Below are 23,203 nucleotides of genomic sequence, written 5' to 3'. Positions count from 1 at the left end.
TTCCTATGAGGATAGTCTTCTTAGAAGAAAGTAATCACATAGGTTGGAGCTGCCCATTATTAATTAAAGGGAACCATCTAGTCAGTGGAGACCATCCATGCCCATGTATGGGCCACCCTGCATACTTCCTCTTCCAGAACACTGAAAGCCAGACCCAGAGAGGCCTCATGAAAGATTAAGGGGATGGATAATGAAAAGATCAGTAAAAATTAGGGAGCTGAATGTGTTTCACTTGACAATTTCAAGATTCAATGGACACACTGTCTAAACATCATTTTCTAACTAAAGAATCTTCACAAAGTCCTATTGGATAATCATAATGTTGTATCTACCAATAACTGAGCATTTTCTGTGCACCAAGCACTACTCTCTGTGTTGGTGGTTCATCATATCCTCATTTGTCACTGACCCTGTAGAGAACAGGCATCACCAGCCCCATTTTCCAGGGATGGAAACCACAGCACTAAGAAAGAAATGGATTTGCTTAAATTTGCTATGTCAGCCCATAGAACAATCTAGTGCCTAAGCAGAGCGGTGGTACCCACAGCCTCAACCTTATCATTTCACTTCACTCTGTCTTCTTTTCATTGGTCTCACGCAACAAAGTTGTTCTCCATATTTCCAGGCTCACCACCAACACCCTCGGAGCCTTGATCTTCTCACCTGCAGAGTAAGGGGATGTCTGGGATTAGAACAAGTTCTTTAGGCCTGACCTGTGGTGGCGCAGTGGATAAAGCATCGACCTGGAAATGCTGAGGTTGCCGGTTCGAAACCCTGGGGTTGCCTTGTCAAGGCACATATGGGAGTTGATGCTTCCAGCTCCTCCCCCCTTCTCTCTCTCTCTCTGTCTCTCTCTCCTCTCTAAAAAAATGAATAAAATTAAAAAAAGAAAGAAAGAACAAGTACTTTGGACAGCAAATGCCTTTGTCTCCCCACATCATACCCACACAACATTGGTGATTGTGTCCTCTCGGACTGTGGTCACCACTTGCCTGAGATGCTTCTTCTCTAGATTAATGGAGATGGTATTTGGGGAAAAAATGCATGTATAAAATAGTGATTATATCATTAAAACTCTCTTCAAGTGTTCAGAGTCTTGATATCATTCCCCTCTGTGACTCGGGCAAACAAATCTCTTTACTATTGCCCAGATAGTGCCCATTTAAAAATACTGCCCGGTTCCTACCCAGATGTTTAATCCCAATTCAAGACTGTCCTCCATTTTTCTGAAGTTCTCCTTAGATAATTATTGAGCAACTGACTTGCAGTCATACGGCGAAAGGCAATAAAGAGAAAAAGTAAGACATGGCCCCCACACTCAAAGAGCTGAGCTCTGATGTGCCACACCATCATGAAAGCCAGGAACTCGCTGGCGCCAGGTCCTCTGAGTGGAGTGGGGAATACGCATAAAAGACCCCAAAGGGAAGCATCTGCATCCTGTACAGTGAATGAGAGTTGATGGGTGGGCAGGAGGAAGGTGATGTTGGAGGCATAACAGTTGCTTTGAATATGGATGGGCCAGATGAACATAGACAGGCCAGACTGGTGATGCACACATCCAAAAGGCTGCCAGTGATTGGCAAGTCTGAGCACAGATGGAGAAAAAAGGAGCATCAGAGGACAAAATGACTGAAAGCCTAGTCATGAAGAAAATATAGAAACAAGGGACTAGAATTTTCTCCTGAAGGTATGGAGAAATACCTGCCTCAGGCCCTTGTGATGTTTCCTTGTTTCTGGATGTAGGACATGTGCTATATATACTACATATATAAAGTAAGAATGTGTCACTTTGTAACATCATATTGCTTATCATTTTAAATGTATTCATGTATAGTTTTTACTCCCATGACCACATTCATTGCATTCATTTAAAAGGAGGCTGTGGAATGGTAACTATAATTTAAAAACCATATCTATGTGAGATGTTCATCATCCATCTCCTTTTTGTTGATTTAATTTTTTTTGATTAAAAAAATTGGTTTGTCATACAGAAGTCAATAGCCTTTCTATATGCCAACAATGAAACAATTGAGAACGAACTCAAAAGAACAATTCCCTTCACGATTGCAACAAAAAAATAAAATAAAATACTTAGGAATAAACATAACAAAGAATGTAAAGGACTTATATAATGAAAACTATAAACCATTGTTAAGGGAAATCAAAAAAGATATAATGAGATGGAAAAATATACCTTGTTCTTGGTTAGAAAGAATAAATATAATCAAGATGGTCATATTACCCAAAGCAATATACAAATTTAATGCAATTCCCATCAAAATTCCAATGACATTTTTTAATGAAATAGAGCAAAAAATCATCAGATTTATATGGAACTATAAAAAACCCCGAATAGCCAAAGCAATCCTAAAGAAAAAGAATGAAGCTGGGGGCATTACAATACCTGACTTCAAATTATATTATAGGGCCATGACAATCAAAACAGCATGGTATTGGCAGAAAAATAGACAGTCAGACCAATGGAACAGAATAGAAAGTCCAGAAATAAAACCACATATATATAGTCAAATAATTTTTGATAAAGGGGCCAAGAACACACAATGGAGAAAAGAAAGCCTCTTCAATAAATGGTGCTGGGAAAACTGGAAAGCCACATGCAAAAGAATGAAACTGGACTACGGTCTGTCCCCCTGTACTAAAATTAACTCAAAATTGATCAAAGATCTAAACATAAGACCTGAAACAATTAAGTGCATAGAAGAAGACATAAGTACTAAACTCATGAACCTGGGTTTTAAAGAGCATTTTATGAATTTGACTCCAATGGCAAGAGAAGTGAAGGCAAAAATTAATGAAAGGGACTACATCAGACTAAGAATTTTTGCTAAGCAAGAGAAACTGATAACAAAATAAACAGAAAGCCAACTAAATGAGAAATTATGTTTTCAAACAACAGCTCAGATAAGGGCCTAATATCCAAAATATACAAATAACTCATAAAACTCAACAACAAACAAACAAACAATCCAATAAAAAATGGGAAGAGGACATGAATAGACACTTCTCCCAGGAAGAAATACAAATGGCCAACAGATATATGAAAAGATGCTCATCTTCGTTAGTTATTAGAGAAATGCAAATCAAAACTGCAATGAGATACCACCTCACACCTGTTCGATTAGCTATTATTAACAAGACAGGTAATAGCAAATGTTGGAGAGGCTGTGGAGAAAAAGGAACCCTCATACACTGTTGGTGGGAATGTAAAGTAGTACAACCATTATGGAAAAAAATATGGTGGTTCCTCAAAAAACTGAAAATAGAATTACTTATGACCCAGCAATCCCTCTACTGGGCATATACCCCAAAACCTCAGAAACATTGATACATAAAGACACATGCAGCTCCATGTTCATTGCAGCATTGTTCACAGTGCCAGGACATGGAAACAACCAAAAAACCCGTCAATAGATGACTGGATAAAGAAGATGTGGCACATATACACTATGGAATACTACTCAGCCATAAGAAATGATGACATCGGATCATTTACAGCAAAATGGTGGGATCTTGATAACATTATACGAAGTGAAATAAGTAAATCAGAAAAAACCAGGAACTGCATTATTCCATATGTAGGTGGGACATAGAAGTGAAACTAAGAGACATTGATAAGAGTGTGGTGGTTACGGGGGTAGGGGGGAGAGGGAGAGGGAAAGGGGGAGGTGGAGGGGCACAAAGAAAACTAGATAGAAGGTGACAGAGGACAATCTGACTCTGGGTGATGGGAATGCAACATAATTGAACGACAAGATAATCTGGATTGTTATCTTTGAATATATGTATCCTGATTTATTGATGTCGCCCCATTAAAAATAAAATTATTTTAAAAAATCAATAAATAAAATGTAAAAAAAAATAAAATAAAGTGATTATTAATAGGAAAAAAAATTGGTTTGTGAGCTTCTAATATCTGTAGTATAACATAAGAGAAATTCGTTAAAACCAGAAATCTTGAACTTTTCCTCCAGTCTTAGTTCCCTTACAACTTACCCGGCAATGATGATTCTTATGTAATGTAACTAAATCTCCTTACCTTCTCGCCATTCCAATAGCCATTTTTTTTGTTGTTGTTCAGGGCTTTACATTTTTTTCTTTTAGTACTTCAACAAGCCTTGACTTGGACTTTCTATCATTAACTTTTACACTCACTACCTCATTTATATCCTTACTCACAGACATATGCACACACATGCATGACCCTCCCTCTATGCTGAAAGCAGAGACAAACTTTCTAAAATACAAATTGGCATGACTCTCTCACCCAAAGCAGGGTTTCTCAACTTTTTTTAGGGTTATAATCTTGTATTATAATAAATAATAAAATAATAATTATAAAATGAAAAAATAAATAATAAAAATAAAAACACAAGCATGACAGGCCCTATTTTAATATGTCAAATTTCTTAACTAAATTAAATATAAGGATAAGAAGGAAATCCAAACATTTTTTCCATCCCTTGTAATGTTAAATAAATGCTATGCTTCTTATTCCCCTTCAGACTAACCAGTCAGTGAACCAGATCGCATGATGCCTGGGACAACACTGTGCAGAAAACTATTTATTGAGTACAAGAAAAAATGTGATAAAACTTAGAAAGTGTGTTGTGTTCGATCTTGGAGCTTATGTAATGCACCAACAGCACAGCTCTTGTTATAGGAGTATCCTTTGCACTCTGAAGGCCTGATGAAGAAATAGTGTTAAAACCATTTGGATGGGCAAAGTCTACAAAACATAGCACAAGATACAAGGAACATCACTTTTCAAAGCCAATGGCTAGAACCAGAGGTGATAAGCTTGAATCTAAGAAAGAACAATTAAAAAAAAAAAAAGAAAAGAAAGAAAGAAAATAAACATGAATCCAGTTATGTGCCAATCACTGGGTTGGATATTCTAAATTTTTTTTCTTTTTATTCTTATAAGCCTATAAATAGTTACAATTCCTATTATAGTTAGAGGAGACTAAGATTAAACAACTTCCAAAGGACATATAGTTAGTAGGCTGCAGAGTCAAGATCTGAATTCATACTGGGCTAGAACCCAAAGTCTGGACTTTTTTCCAAATACATTGCAGTCTTCATTTGGTCAAGAAACAAACACACACACACACACACACACACGGCTATATTAGAATTTTGAAGGTCTACTGCTTCTGTTATTGGGCTGGCATTAGTTTTTCCTCTACAAAGACCAGTAAAGATCAGTATTGGTTCAGATTATCAATGCATATTTATCTCATTCACTAATAAATGGTTGGTGTTCACATCACTGGGTTGTGCTATCAGCCAGCCCCCCAACTCACAGCTTTTTAATCACACATCTCCCCCTAAATTCCAATGAGCAGATTAATGACACATTGAGATATAGTGTTTTTGTTAGGAACTCTATGCCTAGACCCACCCATCAGAGATGAAGAGGGTTTTATCAATGTGCATGTATTCGTTGACCTGTACTTTCAGATCATAGCTTCCTCAGTACACAAGATTTCTTGTGTAACATAGTACTACTCAATGCAGAATAATGATTAGTTATTGGAAATTTAGTTCCATTGTATTTTATTGAATTGATAATTACTGAGGAAGACACAACTCGAGCAAAAAAATATTCTCCACTATTCTCAACTCTGATGAATACTAAATGGGCAGAAGCACTATTTTTAGAATTCTTTATTTGTCTCCTTTCCCTCTTTTTAATATTCCATTCATAAGTATTTAAACAATGTGCTTTATTTATTTATTTATTTATTTTAATTTATGTAATTGATTTTAGTTAGAGAGTAAGGGAGAGAGAGAGAGAGGAACATTGATCTGCTCCTGTATGTGTTCCAAGCGGGAATCAAACTGGCAACCTCTGCACTTTGGGTTGATGCTCTAACCAACTGAGCTATCCAGCCAGGGCAACAATGTGGTTTTTTAAGAAAGAAAAAAATCATCTTTACTTTTAACTGTCAAATACTTTTTATCTTATTTTTCATCTTCCTAAATCTTAACAGTCTATTCATCCTGTTCTTTCATTTTAGCTCTGCTTAAACACCAGATAAATTCCAAAACTGATTTAGCACTTCACTTTGCAAAGATGTTGATGGATGGGGTAGGAAGAGAGGCACAAGGGTATATAGAAGAAATGTTAAATTTAGGAAAAATTTTGAAATAGGTAAATTTTATTTTTTCAAACATTTGTTTTTTTTTCTTACTTGTTTCTTCTAAAATCGTCTAAAGTAACTTAGCCACCACTCTAAGCTTCTTATATTTCAGAAATTTCAAATTATTTTGATTTATTGGGTCTTACCTTTTACCATGAAAGATTTTAGGTCTTATAGACAATCCAGTTAGGCTATGAAGGAGCATTCAAAGTCCCTAAAATTTGCTTTAGCATATTTGTGTTTAAACACTCCCAATGTGAGGTATGTGAGGGACATGCTCCTAGCCTGTGACTGGAGTTGATCTTAACAACTGACCCCTTACTTCTGACCTCAGCTTGTTGAACCTCACTTCTGGCTGACCACTCTGTTATCCTATCAATGACACCCTGGCCTCACGCTCAGCGTGAATGTGTTCTATATTATTATAGTAAGTCCCTCTTTGTTCATTTACCTGCATGATGTCTCACCTCTGGGAGCCAAATTTAAGGCTGGCATTTCTAGTAAGTCTTGGTGAAAGCCTCATGCTGAAATCAGGGTTTCAGAGAGGATGGTGTAAAGAGAGTTGAGCTCAGTGATAAACTGAATGATATTTGGAAAGCCTGAATTAAAATCAAGTAGTAAGTAGGCAAGAGAGAGAGAAAAAGGTTGGCATAAATCTGAGAGATCATTCTAAACAATAAAATGATAAAACTTGTTTCTTTCATACTTAAACTTAAAACAAGGATTTATTGAGCATACACATAGTCCCAGATACCAACTAAAATTATCAAAAAATTAATCAACATGATGATTTATATTCCCCAAATAATTAGTATACTGTATGCCTCACATATGAGTTTAAGAAACATTCATTAGATTATCATTATAAATTAGATTTAAATAGAAAAATAAATAAAACTATAATAAACCAGTTAATTTAAATACAATATTCCTAGCCTGAGGAAAAAAATCAGCAGAGGCAGGATGGGGGAAAATAAGGAATAATGTAAAAGCAAAGCACATCAAGAATGTGTATTTTGGAGTCATTGTGTTTGGGCTAACTGTAGTGCATCCATACAGGTGTTCTTGCAAATCCAGGAAAGAACTGCATTCATACACGTGATCAGATAGCAGAGACTGGCCCTCACTGTGGTGCATTCCTGCTCTCCTATTAGGGTTTTGAACAGATTTTCAGACAGATTATTTACAAGTAGTTACAGCGACACTGGTTCAGAGTGCAGTTTACACACTGACTAGAGTATGAAATGCACCAAGGAGCAAGCATACGGGCTCCTCCTGCAAACAATAAGGATGATGGTCTCCCCTTGTCCTGATGCACTGACTGTGGTAGCTTAGACTCAGAGCTGCCCCGGTGCTGGTCATTGCCTTATGGAGGTCAACTATAAGGTTGTCCTAGCAAGACCCTTAGAAGTGAAGGTCATTTCCACCACATCAAATCTTTCCTGAAATCTTAAGATGGATTGTTTAAAACACCAGAAATAATCCCAGGGCCCTCTTGTGACTCTCTAGACAGCACTGGCCCACTGGCCCTGCTCCTGGGTACCCCTCTGCCCTTCTCCAGTCCCTGGTGCAGTGCGCTGGGTGGTGGGTGTCCATCTCCAACCACCGTGCTTGAGGAATTTGCTACAATTGTTTTTATTATTTGCAAAGCCTGACAGAAATCTCAATACCTAGGATGTGCCCAGTGAAAATAAATTTTGTTGATTGAACAAATGAACAACAGCTCCTGCTATACACCACAGAGGGGTCTGACCTACAGAAGAGTAAAATGAGAGCATGCATGCAGGGTGAGCCAAGGGGCCAGGACACCTGGATCCCAAGCCAAGGATATTTTATGCATAATTGTTCATTAATACAAGGTGCTTTTAAAAATATATATGGACTGTCCTCCACCCAGAGTAGATGCTCGACTTCTTGAGCTCAGAGTCTTTGTATTTGACTTGAATCTCATCTTCTCTCATACAGGCATCATGGCCATTCTATCTAAAGGCCAGTTCTGCACTAAGTTCAAGATGAGATGATGTCAGGATTGAGAGGATCTCACCTTTTCCTGGCTCATTTAGCAAGTCATATTGTATTTCTCTCTCTGCTCATTAGACTGTAATTTATCTTTTCAGATTTCATGGAGAAAACCAAGGACAGACTCTGATTCAAGAGTCACAGTAGAGTATGTATTTTTTAGGTTTGCTAAGTGAAATCTCAAGTAATGAGAGAGAAAATATAAATAAAGCTAAAAGCAGGAGTTGTCACTTCTAAGCCCATTGTAGGCATTACACAAAATTCATGATTTATGGCTTTTTTTTTTAAAAAAAAGTAGGCCTTTAAACATGTAATGCTAAAAGTAATTTTATCTCACTTATAAATACAAGTTGGACTTTTAAGTTCCAAATTTACATATGCTGACAATTTATTGTGGTAATCAAAACGAGGCTTGCAATTTAACTCTAGGACCATATGTAACTCTATTAGTACTTCATAAAAACAAATAAAAATATATGTTGGCAACAAAAATGTTACTTAATGCATAATCATCTTAAAGAGAGAATGATTATTTCTAAGGAGCTGTGTAAATACCATATTTATTCAGAATTTTTTATGTCTTTAGTCTTTAATTAATGTGAAAGAAGATATTTAGTATTTAACTGTACATATATATTGTAAAACAAATTATTCTCACTTATTTAGATTGAGAATATCAAATAACATGCTCGATTTAAATGCCCATATAAATATTACTAAGGAAACAATATTTTTTTTCTTTTTCTTTTCTTACTCTTTTATTCTTTCTCTCTTCCCTTATTTCTTAAATTTGTTTAGTCATTTGGGATTTTGGTGGGTAAGAGAGAGTTGAAAGAAGAGATAAGGAAGTCAAGAAATATTGAGAAGAAATTCAAATTCTTTTGAAAACTTTATACTGTGCTTCTTTAATGTTATTTTATTATCCCCCAAATAAAATTATATAATTTTTGTAGAAAAATTATCAAAACATTTTAAAAAATGGTGTGAGGAATAACATAACTAAGGATTACCAGACTTATGCACAGGTGGTATGTAGTTCTGACCTAGTGGTTGGTCATCATTTGGTAGTGAGGAAACCTGAATATTGATCCAGGCTAGTCCACCAATCAACTCAATAATTCTGGGCAGTCCTCTCATCTCCTGAAATTATGAGATTCTCATTTGTAAAGTGAAGGTCTTGAATATCACAATTTCAGAGATTCCATCTAATATTTTTAAATGACCATGTATTAATGCATAGTTGGTGTACAATATTATATTAGTTTTGAGTATATAACATTGTAATCTGACAGTTGTATACCTCACACTGATCACCACACTAAGTCTAATAGCATCTATTTATGTACTCCTAGTCCATGAAATCAAGGCTGTCATTTCCAAATAGAACCAGGCTTGTCCAAAAGCTCCTGAGTAGGGACAGCTGAGGTGCTTCCATCCCATTCAAAGGCATGGACCTAGGGTGTGGGGGCAGGAGATGGCCTTTATGTTATAAAAGAATGGTAAAGATGGTATTAAAGGTATTTTTTAAAGAAAAACTGAGAATAATAAATCACATGTGAATTGGGTTAGCATTTTTTTAAGTGTGCACACGAGAGAGAAAGAGACACACAGACAGACAGATGGACAGACAGACAGAAAGGAAGGAAGGGAGATGAGAAGCATTAACTCATAGTTGCAGCACCTCAGTTATTCATTGATTGCTTTCTCCAAAGTACCTTGATTGGGGGCCTCCAGCCAAGTCTGTGACCCTTTGCTCAAGCCAGTGACCTTGAGCTCAAGCCAATGACCTATAGGCTCAAGCCGGTAACCATGGGGCCATGTCTATGATCACATGCCCAAGAGGATGAGCCTGCACTCACACCCATGACCTCGTGCTCAAGCCGGCGACCTTGGGACCTCAGCATCCCAGGCTGATGCTCCCATCTACTGCATCACTGCCTGGTCAGGCAGTTAGCATCTTTTAAATAGCACTTAATTTCATCTGATTTTTGCAACACATATTTCAGAGAAAAGGCCCTTGAATGGGCTCTGGAAGAGCATATTTTGAAAATATTCTTCTATGACAAGGCTAATGCATTTGTGAAGTGTGGTTCATTTTCGGAAAAATGATTCTTGAGAAAATCATCATGGTCTGTCTCAGGATACATGTTTGATTGCAAGCATGAGTTTTAGTCCCTCAGTATTTTTTCCCTAAATTTCAGACATCTCTCTCCCTTCCCAGATTGATTTACCCTTTCCTCCTCCCTCATGAAACTGCAGATTAACATCCTCGCCAACTTTCGGAGGCACTGACTGATGAATGCAGAGTTGTGCAGAGACACTGTCTGAAGGCTGAGATGTCAACATGGACCTGATTATTTAAAGACTGCAGGTGCAGCAGATGGTGCTCTGTTTCCTTCTTCCCATCCATGTATTTGGTGTGTTGGCTCAGGCTCCACAAGGCTGCGAATGCACTGACAGCAAGGACTGCCCTGAGCAATGCCCTCACTCCCTGGGTGTGTGTCTTCACCCCTTTGTTTTCCCTCCACTTCATGTTCTCCTTTTATCTGGCTGACTGTAAGCTTTCACTGCAAAAGAGCTGTGGGTGACACCCATTCTTGGGCAGGATTTGTGACCTAGAAACAAGATCCCAGAACTATATTTGTTGCAATGATCGCTTGCCATTGCAGCTGATATTACAGACAATCCATATACTGCTTCCTGTTCTCATTCTGTGCCTTTTCCCCTTAAAAGGTGACTTCCCATCTATTCTCATTCCATCACTAGAGTGGTTCTATGGCTGCATGTGGCAGAGATGACTGTCTGAGAGACCGCCATGGAGATAGAGCTTAATGCATTTGAATGTTACCTGGAGTCACAGAGGCAAGGGAAGAAACCAGTCCAGAATGGGCATCTCCTGGTGCTGGCCCTCCTGAGACTTTCTGTTATCCCACACTGTCTCAGACAATAAACTGAAAACGAAACAAAAACAAAGAAATCTAATTATTTTTCTCATTTATACTAGGTCATTTCTCTTCTGTATTCAGAATAAGACAGATGTCTAAAGTCATTACACTTTTGGATTTAGAATGGTTCTATAGACACTATATTGATTCTCAATGACTATGGTTATTTAATTAGAGGACTGTTCTATTCTTAATTTTGGTGATGTCAAAATTTGTTTATGTGACATGGAGATGACAGAAGGAACTTCCTGTTGACTGGGAACAGGGAACTCTTTGTCACTTCTGATTCCAAAATTTCTCATTCATTGCTTTTAAAAATAGGAGAGCAAAATTTTAGACACTGCTTCTAATAGCCACTGTTTCAATGGGCATGGTCTATGAGGAAAAGAGTCCGTAAGGAGTGTCTTTTGGATGTTTCCATTAGCACAGGTTGTTTTAATAGATTTACTGATTTCTGAAGTGGAGATATTGATACCACAAACTTTGATACAGAGAGGCACATTTTGTAAGGAGAAATGGGCGATGGGCGTGGGGGAATGGCAGCTGGTGTCACAGGCTAGAGCAGTGTTTCCCAAACTTTTTTGTGCCATGCCCCACCTTAACCTTTCTAAAATTTTTATGTCCCCCCTATGTAACATACATAATTTTTAACATTAAAAAATTGATTTGTTCACTTAGTAAACATAAATGATAGGTTCTAGGAAGAAATCACTATGAAATTGTTAACAAAACACAGTAAGTAAAATTTCAAAACATATAATGAAAAACAGAAATTTAAATTCCAAATAATTTTAACACAGATTTTTCTATATTAATTTATTATTTTAATTTAGTGTGATCCTTGCGCTGGATGCTTGCTGCACAGAGATTTTATATTAGATTCCAATTTGGTTAGCTTTAGTCTCAAGTCTCCACGTTGTGTTATATCCAGCCGATTTCTTTTTTTACCAGTAAATCATTTACAGCACTATATCCACATTCAGCTAAAAATGAAGATGGAAACAGTAGCAATAGTTTTCTTGCACATTTGGTTGAATTTGGGTATTTGATTTCTGTTTCCTCACAAAGCCATGCCATCGCTCCTTTGATATTAAATAAAGCTTTAACTGACTCATCATTTTGCAATTCTGCGAGTTCTTCTTGATACTGCATATTTGATATATCAGACAAATCCGCTAACATTGGCTGCATCATCCATGTTGGGAAATCAATTTGTTTTAAATCAGAAAAATCTTTCTTTTAAATCAGCCGATAGAATATTCAAATGATTGACAATAACAAGTAAAGCGGTATCAGTTACTTCACATTTTTGGAGCCAATGAAACTGTTTAAAGTTTTTGTTGTTAATATGTTTCTGGCATAACTCAATATTGGTAATGAAACCAAATATCTTTGCTTTTGCATCGACAAGAGTTTTATTTGTTCTTTGAAGTTGCTTATTTAATATATTTAGTTTTTCAAAGATATCGGCTAAATAACTCACAAATGCTTTACCATCTATTGTTAACAGATACTTCATTTCAGGTTTGTCGCTTAAAAAATCACTAAGAGTATCAAACAGTTTCATAAATCTTTTCAAACAGTTTCCTTTAGATAGCCATCTTACTTCAGTATGAAGTAAAAGTCTCACATGGTCTTCATTTTGTTCTTCACAAAATAGCTTGAAAAGAGGCTCACATTTGGCACTAGCTTTAATAGCATTAACACACTTTATTACTGTATGTAATACTTCATTCAGAACAGGCGAGATGTTTTTAGCTACCAAGTTTTCCCTATGAATAACACAATGCACAAGAATCATTTCTGGATTTGCATCTTTCATCAATTTTAAGCAGCCATTTTTCTTGCCCATCATATTGGGAGCACCATCTGCAGCACAAGATGTTATGTTTTTCATTGGTATATCATTGACATCTAAGTAGTTTTTTAGCTTATTATATATATCTTTGGAGGTAGTGGTGCTTTCTAATCTTTTACAGAACAACATTTCTTCAGCAAAATGTTCTTTATCAATATATCTTACATAAGTTATCAATACTGCCTCACTGTCTCTCAAAGTTGATTCATCCATTTGCAAGGAGAATTTTCTTGTTTTCAGCTTTTCAATAAGTTGTTTTTCAATATCCTCACTCAATTCGTCTATTCTTCTGCTAACAGAATGTTACTGAGTGGCATAGCTTTTACATCTTTGTCATCTTTTTCAAGAACCGTTTTTAAGAAATGCTGATATTGATGGTTTTATTAAATTCCCTCCTATAGTGTGATTTTCTCCAGTTTTAGCGATGAATAAAGAAATTTGATAACTAGCCTCAAGAACACGATTATTAGCTGAAGTATGAGCAGTAAATAGAGACTTTAATGTTGTACTTTTTTCAAAATTTTTCTTTAAAGTTTTAAAGTAACTCAAATCTGAATTAATATGAGCACTATGTTTCGCCTTCAAATGCGCCTCAAGATGACCTCTTTCATTGATTCGTTGGTCAAGCATTGCTGGCATAAAAGACAAAAGGATTCTGCTCATCGTGAACAGCGGGTATGAACCCAAATTTTAAATATTCCTCCAAATATTGACGAGTTTTTTTCTTGCTTGCACCACTCATTTTACTATGGGGTATAATAAAAATAAGATCAATTAAAAACTAATATTAAAATATGTGTTAAAATATATTCAATGTGACATAGAGTAAACATATACTAAAAATTCATATTTATTTAAATGTATATAACACATTTACTACACTACCACCGCAAATCAAAAGGTATCTATATTTTTTCCACTTGACAAAATTTTCTGGAAAGTTATGCTTCTAAAATTAAAATTGTTGTGCATGCACTATTATAGCCCCAATAATATTTATGAAATATTAGTGCTTTCTAGCCCCGATGCAAGAAGTACTTAATAAAGAGTTTAATACTGATAAAAATAAAATCAAATACTTACCAATTATATCTATACAATATATATATGTATATTTATTAAATCAATGAGCTTTTACAACAGTTTTGACTGACACTTATTTCAAATTAACACCAACTGAATGATGTGAAACACTACAGAAGTTGCGATGGGACAATTAGGTGAGAATAACTGCATTGTTTAGTGAATTTTTAAAATGTCCGGAGTTCCCCACGGCAGATGGCAAGCTCCGCGGTGAACCCAGGACGAAGTTTACTTGATGACGCCAATCACCCAGTTGATATTTTGGTCTCGTCAAACGAAATTATACTTAATAATTATTTACCGCAATTATTTAGGAATTGCATTTTTTGTTAAATTTGGCGTCGATATCTAGCATTGCATTTAAATGGCCCGGGGTGAAAGAGTTAAAGTCGTGTCGAGTCCATTTTCAAATTGCCCCCCTTGACTATCGAATTGCCCCCCTGTGGGGCATGGGCCCCACGTTGGGAAACACCGGGGTAGAGAGATTGGGAAGCTTACTTCTCCTTGTGACAGTACCTTGTGAATGAAGGGACTCCCGCGGCCGGAGAAGACTGGAAAGATCTGGACATCTGGATAGTGAGATGCTCATTGCACAAGCTTGGACATGACTTTGGTGAAACTTTCCTAAACATATCTGTCAATTTATTTACTTTTTTACATTTTTATATTTCTCAATAGTCTAAACTTCTTGAGTTTTGACACATAATTTTACTCAGGTCTTTTCCCAATTCCTAACCAAGGTCAAGCAAAAGGTTAGCTCTTATAAATACTTACTGGACTGGATTAAATTGAAATAATTAGGTCATTTTTAGTTTTACTTAGGGAAAAAAAGAAAAGGGACATAAAAGTATGTTATCAGTGACACATAAAAGGAATATAAAAACCTAATGAAAATGTTAGCACAGTTTTATATATTTTGTATACTTAAGAAATAAATAAACACTATAATAAATATATTTTACCTTCAGAAGATCTTTAGTTTGCTGTAGAAGCAAGTTATTGGGAAGTGGTGGAAGCAGTGTTATTTGAAAGTGAAGATAACTGTAATTACGCCTGTGAACAGGTGAGGCTCTCCACATGGCTGTGTGCTCACTGGGGCCCTTTGATGTCTACGAGGTGCACCTGAGTGTGCCTTTGCCTGGAGTATTCCTATGGTCTCAGGCCAATCGCTTTCAGTTTTCTACATTCATCTACTGTTTTTGGATTACAAAACAGGTGTAAACAAATACAAGATTGGCACTCCATTTAAACTGTTCCCTAATATTTAAATAGAGTGATGGATCTTCATTTTCAAACAGGGGAGGTGGCCCTAAAGGTGGATACACTCCTTCTCACCCTGCATCTCAGCTGAGAGGAAAGGGCCGAGCCCCTTTTTCTTTTTTTTTTTTTTTGTATTTTTCTGAAGCTGGAAACGGGGAGAGACAGTCAGACAGACTCCCGCATGCGCCCGACCGGGATCCACCCGGCACGCCCACCAGGGGTGACGCTCTGCCCACCAGGGGGCGATGCTCTGCCCCTCTGGGGTGTCGCTTTGCCGTGACCAGAGCCACTCTAGCACCTGGGGCAGAGGCCAAGGAGCCATCCCCAGCGCCCGGGCCATCTTTGCTCCAATGGATCCTCGGCTGTGGGAGGGGAAGAGAGAGACAGAGAGGAAGGAGGGGTGGGGGTGGAGAAGCAAATGGGCGCTTCTCCTATGTGCCCTGGCCAGGAATCAAACCCGGGTCCCCCGCACGCCAGGCCGACGCTCTACCGCTGAGCCAACCGGCCAGGGCCCGAGCCCCTTTTTCCATGTGCGGAATGACCTTGTCGGCCACATGCCCTCTTTGGTGAAGACCTGGCTCTGTTGTGTGTTTGTCAGATATCGCAAAATATTCTTGAAACATTTGTGTTGGAGAAAAACTCAAAATATGCTTTGACAGTTGCTTTTTTAAACACATCTAACAAACAAAAGAAATTAATCCTTATGTTTCTCATTCATTTTTCCTGCAATGTGATGAAATGCTGCTCTGTAAGAATTTTTCTGGATAAACTATCAGCCTCATAAACCTATGTAAATTCTTTTTTAAAATGTCAAATCAACTCTTTATAAAAGCCTGTAATACCATGAAGTTTACCTTTAAACTGAATAACACATTTCTAATTTGTGCTGACTTAAGTATGTCTAGATTTCATGAAGTCATTTTGCAAGATCCTGCAGGATCAATTGTAAACAAAATGAAAAAAAATAGGAAACAATGTTTGTACTGTTACATAAATTCATTTCTTTTATTCTACCCTCCCTCCCTCTCTTCCTTCCCTTCCTCTGTCACCATTTTGTTCTTTTAATAAGACTTAATGAAAAGCTATTATGTACCAAATACTTTGTAAAGTTTCTGCAAATCACATGCCATCTATTGGAGGATGCAAACAAATGAAATATTATGAAACATTTTGACAACCAGTATGCTATGTGAAGAGTGACATCCTCTATGTGAAATTAGCTAAGTAGGGTCCCAGAGTCTATCTGGGAGAACATAACTATGTTGTCAAGACCACTCCTCTGTCTTAGCCCAACCATGTTCTGCATTTTGGCAGCATCAAAGACACTTTAGCAAGTGCACTTGCCACATTTAAGGAAGGCTGGAAAGATAACTATTGAAGTGAATATCATATTTAAGATTATACAAGATCAGGACTATTCTCTATTACTTTGTGGAATAGAAACAAATTATTAAAACTAAAATGTCATTTTCCAAAAACTTTCACACAACTGGGAGTAAGATATTCTAAATTATTCGTCTCTCTAGATACAACTATTACAAAAGTCCGTAGGGGCTGAATACTGGAGAGCAGTTAAACAATATTTCCCCCATTAATAATCATTCTTCTTACGGAATGAACTCAATAGCTGTAACTTGGGGCTTTGCTCAAGCAATTGATTCAAGGCATGAATTTTTGAATTCATTGGGTTTTTGATGAAACAAATCTGGGTGAGAATTCTGACTACCTCATTTTCTAGTTTTGTGACCTTGGACAAAATAACATCTCTGAGCTTTAATTTCTTTAACCATTAAGGACATATGTAACTGTTTTTCAAGGTTGTTATCCTGAGTTGATAAAATAGCACATCTTCAGAGTAAATGGTTAACAAATTATGGTGGAGAATGCCAGGATTCTTTATGGACTACCTCTTGCTAATAGAATTTGTGCTCTTTCTCTCCTGTTGTTTCAGACAACTGTGATGACCCATTAGCATCCCTTCTTTCTCCAATGGCTTTTTCCAGCTCCTCCACTCTCACTGGTACCAACAGGCCAGCTCAACTCAACCAAAGAGTTGGTGAGTAGCGTGATTGAATTTTTAGAACACAGTGCTAGGTAACCATGCTATGAGTAATTGAAAAAAATTGTACCTTCACACACTGAGGTCATGTATGAGAGCAGTGTTCAGAGGAAGAATGGGAAGAGAGGTTATAGTGGAATAAAATATGTCTCTCAGCACAAAATGGACATCAAATTATACTGATTCTTGTTTCCCTAAACCCACATTATTCCTTCTTGATTATCATGAGAGGCCTTCAAGAAAGTATTTTTTAAAACTTGCTTTATTTTTAAAGTTTTATGTATGTTACATAAATTGCTACCAAAATATGTTATTATTATAGCATGTTTATAAGTATGAATGAAGTCTACCAAGATTTTTCCTTAAAACTTCAATTTTTACAATAAAATAAAGTTGCCAATTAAAAAATATTTCATTGATTTGAGAGAGGGTCCAAGGAAAACAAAAAGAAAGCGAGAGAGAAATACCAGCTCATCCTTACACTTATTTGTTATACTGAATTGTGCACTCATTGATTGCTTCTCATATATGCCTTAACCAGAGTTCCAACCCACAACCTTGGCAGGCTGGGATGATGCTCTGTCTACCCAGCCAGGGCCGGTTGCTGGTTTTTTTAATATGTAAAACACTGTTAAGTAAAATAGGAAAATACAAAAAGCATATAATCCTATCAGCTTGAGATACCCATAGTGAAGTATTGGATATTTATCTTTACAGTATGTGATAGAAATAAGAGCAGACACCCTCTATGTGAAATTTTTCACTAACTAACCTCTTATGTGAAAATTTTTTAAAAATATGATGCTAAATATCTAAATAGATATATTTTAAATTAGATTTTGATATTGGCTTTAATTATATATATAGTTTTATGTTTGATTTTTGAACTTTTAACAATTTATTTCTGATATTTATATATCTAATAAATGTAATAAACTCTCTCAAGTTGAGAAAAATAATTTTATATGTAATTTCTATAGGTATCTTGATCTATAAGAATTCATATTAATTACTTTTAGCTATATTTGCCTATTGCTATATGAGGCTGATCACATTAGTATGTTTTCTAATATTTAGAAGTTAACAAATTCTATGACTTTGTAGAGGAAGGAGTTTGAAAACATTATTTTTAAACAGTGGTCAATTATAGGTCCAAAAGGAAAATATTAATATAAATGTTTTTTACTAACACTGCCTTTTGCTGAATATTCTGTGTAAATTCTTTTAAAGCGTTGTGCCTATATTAAGGTATTTTGTCATCTCAATTACGCAGTCAGGTAAGCATTATTATCTTTTACCTTTAAGAAAGGTTCCTGAGTCTCAGAAAAGTTTCATAACTTGACCAAAATCAGAGTTAAGGAAGGAAAATATTTGGGACCAAATCTTAGTCATCTGAATCAAAGATTTTGCCCCTAACAACCACATCAGCAAATTGATTCACTAACACAGGTAAAAAGAATAAAAATAAGAATTAAAAAAACATTTAAAAACCCACACAAAGCAACAAAATCTAAAGTCTTGGAAAAAGTCAGCCAGAGTTTAAATGCTGGCTATGGCGTTTACTTCCCAGCTCTGTAAGTGTCTTCAAACCACTTCCTTGTTCTCACCGCAGTTCTCTATCTGCAAAGTGGACCAGTATTATATGTCTTGCAGCATTATGTGTGGACAGAGACCAGACTTGTGTGTATAAAAACATTCTCACTGCAGGGTAGAGAATTGCTCTGGAGCAGGGAGGTCCACCTGTAATTTCAGGGAAAACCACAGGAGGGCAGATTGTAGTGCAGAGACCAACAGGGCATCCAGAGCCGAAATTTGTCTTATCCCACAGAAATGTGCAGTGTTAGACAGTCATTAATGCCTTGTTGTTTCTGAAGAAACTGTGTCTGACCATAGGCCAGGTCCTTCCACAGTAAGCAGATAGATTTCAGATGCAGCTTATTACAATTGTCCTTATCACTGTAGAATCTGGGTGCCTGAGCCTAATGTCAGCAGATTGTATGCAGAGACCTCTCTTTCCTCTCCAAACCAGAGTCATAATTAGGAAAGCCATGTGGGAGACACAGTCATAGAATTAGAATAGAATTAGAATGTGTTGGTCTAGAACACCTTCTCTAGCATTGCTCCCAGGGCTGACAGCCTTCCCTCCATTCACCAGGTCCAAGCATGATCTTCAGTGGAAATTAAACACAGACTCAAGGAGATATTAGAGTTCTAGTCCCAATGCAAGCACTGCACACTGGAGTCACCTGGAAAGCTTTGCCAGTAGCAGTGCCTGAGCCCATCTTAACCTATTCTGGATTGTTGGGAATGGAACCAAACATGGATGTTGATAAAGTAAATAAATATAAGCATTCCATATGATTTTTGAGTGCAACAAGAGTTGCAAATCACTAGAGTGAATGGATTTGTAAATAACAAATCTTTCTATTAATATTTGTTTAGTATTTACTATGTGCCAGACATTCTCCTAGAGACTTAAATAGTCACTGAGTAAACTTGTTAAAAATTGCCCCAGGATGACACTTGAAAAGAGACATTATATGGTCCTTTGATTTCCAAGTTTTGGATTGTTCTTCTCTTAACATACTTTGTTTATTCATTTGTGCATTCATTTATCACAGTAGTTTATAAATTTTTTTTGTCTCTTTCTGTCAATCACCCTTCTACACACTTGTTAAGAAACTTTCTGGAGTTCCACCGAGATGAAATTCAAATTATAAAAACCTTGACTTCCATAAAACTCAATCCCCTTGATGGAGTTGAGTGTACTCAATGTCATCCCTGAAGCTCTTTACTGTGGAACTATTTCACAAAAAAGAGCTTCCCTGAAGGTCCTCTGACACCATTTAAAATGAAAACTGCTGAATCCTCTGGGAATCATAGACAGGGTCCCCTGATTATCTGAAAGTAGTGTTCCTATGAAATCTTCCAGAAGCCAAAATGGTGTAAAGTAAAGAAGTAATTACCATTTATTAAAAAGCAAAAACCTGACCACATTCCTGGATACAGTTTCAAATAAGTCCCCTGCTGAGATCAGTAAACAAGACTATAACTGAGAAGAAAACAAACAAATCAAGACTTCAAAGCAGCCCAAATCCGAAAGTGGATTACAAAAAACAGCTGATGCCAACCCAAGAAGACCTAGAAATAACACAACTGAAAATTGGAGGCAGACAACACCAAACCTAGACTCAACCAGCCCTACAAACAACACACCCAAATACACAGACATAATGAGAAGACAGAGAAGTGCAATGCAAATGAAACCACAAGAGAAACATCCAGAAAAGGAACTGAGTGATATGGAAATAACCAAACTGCCAGATGCAGAATTTAAACTAATGATTGTTAGATGCTTAGGGATCTTAGAACAACAATGGGTGGTCATTATGAACACCTAAATAAAAAGATAGCAAGTATAAAAAAGGACATTGAAATATTAAAAAAGAATCAGTTGGAGATGACAAATACAGTATCAGAAATGAAGACCATAATGAAAGAAATTAAAAGCAGGATGAATAGAGCTGAGGATCAAATCAGCGCATTGGAGGACAAGAAGAACAAAGGCACAAAAACAGAGAAGAAAAAAGAAAAGAGACTCAAAACATCTGAGGAAACTCTGAGAGAGCTCTGTGACAACATAAAGAGAAATAACATCTGTATCATAGGGGTTCCCAAGGAAGAAGAGAAAGAACAAGGGATAGAAACTTTATTCAATCAATCATAGGTGAAAACTTCCTTAAATTGGTGCAAGAAAGGGTCTCACAAGTTCAAGAAGCACAGAGGAGTCTATTAAAGAGAAAACCAAAAAGACTTACACCAAGACACATCATAATTAAAATACCAAAGCTAAGCAATAAAGAGAAAATATTAAAAGCTGCTAGAGAAAAAAAGGTTATCACCTACAAAGAAGCCCCCATAAGAATGACATCCAACTTCTCAATAGAAACACTTGAGGTCAGAAGGGAATAGCAAGAAATATTCAAAGTAATGCAGAACAAGAGCCTACAACTAAGACTACTTTATCCAGCAAGGCTATCATTTAAAATTGAAGGAGAAATAAAAAGCTTTACAGACAAAAAAAAACTTAAGGAATTCATTACAACCCAACCAATGCTGCAGGAAATGTTAAGGGGCCTGTTGTAAACAGGTCAAAGTGGGAAAAGAATATATCAAAAAAGAAATACAGATGTATTCTTTAAATACATCTTTAAAGAATAAAATGGCAATAAACAACTATATATCAATAATAACCTTAAATGTAAATGAATTAAATAATCCAATCGAAAGATGTAGGGTAGCTTCATGGATAAGAAAACAGGACCCGTACATATGCTGTCTACAAGAGACACACCTTAAAACAAAAGATGCACATAGACTGAAGGTAAAAGGATGGAAAAAACATTTCATGCAAATGGAAATGAAAAAAAAGCTGGGGTAGCAACACTTATATCAGACAAAATGGACTTTAAAACAAAGACTATACTAAGAAATAAAGAAGGTCACTACATAATGATAAAGGAAACAATCCAACAGGAAGATATAACCATCATAAATATCTATGAACCTAATATAGGAGCACCTAAATATATAAAGCAGACTTTGATGGATATAAAGGGTAAGATCAACAGCAATACTATAATAGTAGGATATTTCAATACCCCACTAACATCACTAGATAAATCCTCAAGAAAGAAAATTAACAAAGAAACAGCAGACTTAAAGGACATACTAGATCAACTTGATTTAATAGATATTTTCAGAACCTTTCACCCTAAAGCAGCAGAATATACATTCTTTTCAAGGGTGAGCATAATTCTGATTCCAAAACCAGGCAAGGACAACACAAAGAAAGAAAACTATAGGCCAATATCCCTGATGAATTTAGATGTAAAATCTTCAACAAAATATTAACAAACTGGATCCAGCAATACATGAAAAAAATCACACATCATGATCAAGTGCTTTTTATTCTGGGGAGGCAAGGATGGTACAACATTCATAAATCAATTAATGTGATTCACCACATAAACAAAAGGAAGCAGAAAAAACACATGATAATGATAATTTCAACAGATGCAGAAAAAGTATTTGATAAAATCCAGCACCCATTTATGATCAAAACTCTCAGCAAAGTGGGAATACAGGGAACATATTTCAACATGATAAAGATCATCTATGACAAACCCACAGCCAATATTATAATTAATGGACAAAAATTAAAAGCAATTCCCCTAAAACCAGGAACAAGGAAGGGGTGCCCCCTTTCACCATTCTTATTCAACATAGTACAGGAAGTCCTAGCTACAGCAATCAGACAAGAAGAAGAAATAAAAGGCATCCAAAATTGAAAAAAAAAGAAGTAAAATTATCATTATATGCAGATGACATGATACTGTATATAGAAAACCCTAAAGTCTCAATCAAAAAACTACTGGACCTAATAAGTGAATTCAGCAGGGTGGCAGGATATAAAATTAATACACAGAAATCAGAGGCATACACTGGTTAATAAAATTAGATGTTTCAATTGTTAAATAAATAAATAAATAAATAAATAAATAAAATAGACATCACTTCTTTTTATGACTCCCCAAACTAGGTTTAAAAAAAAAAAAAGCAAAAATCCTCTTTGAATTTGTTTCATCTAGTTAAGCAAGAACTAATGTAGATCTTTTTATTTTTTTATTTTATTTTATTTTTTTTAATAAATTTTTATTAATGGTAATGGGATGACATTAATAAATCAGGGTACATATATTCAAAGAAAACATGTCTAGGTTATTTTGTCATCAAATTATGTTGCAAACCCCTC

General features: G+C 36.1%; 1 protein-coding gene across 3 annotated transcripts in view; it reads left to right on the top strand.

Moving 5' to 3' along the window:
• Window positions 1–23,203, top strand: part of CNTNAP5 (contactin associated protein family member 5) — an 884,141-nt gene that overhangs the window by 183,270 nt on the left and 677,668 nt on the right. For all 3 annotated transcript variants that reach the window (XM_066280702.1, XM_066280703.1, XM_066280701.1), the window contains exon 2: window positions 17,281–17,385. In XM_066280702.1, coding sequence (XP_066136799.1) covers window positions 17,281–17,385 — 105 coding nt within the window. The remainder of the gene's footprint in view (window positions 1–17,280; window positions 17,386–23,203) is intronic.

Source organism: Saccopteryx bilineata, chromosome 5 (assembly GCF_036850765.1).
Source record: "Saccopteryx bilineata isolate mSacBil1 chromosome 5, mSacBil1_pri_phased_curated, whole genome shotgun sequence".
Taxonomy (NCBI): domain Eukaryota; kingdom Metazoa; phylum Chordata; class Mammalia; order Chiroptera; family Emballonuridae; genus Saccopteryx; species Saccopteryx bilineata.
This window is presented reverse-complemented; position numbering and strand designations above follow the sequence as displayed.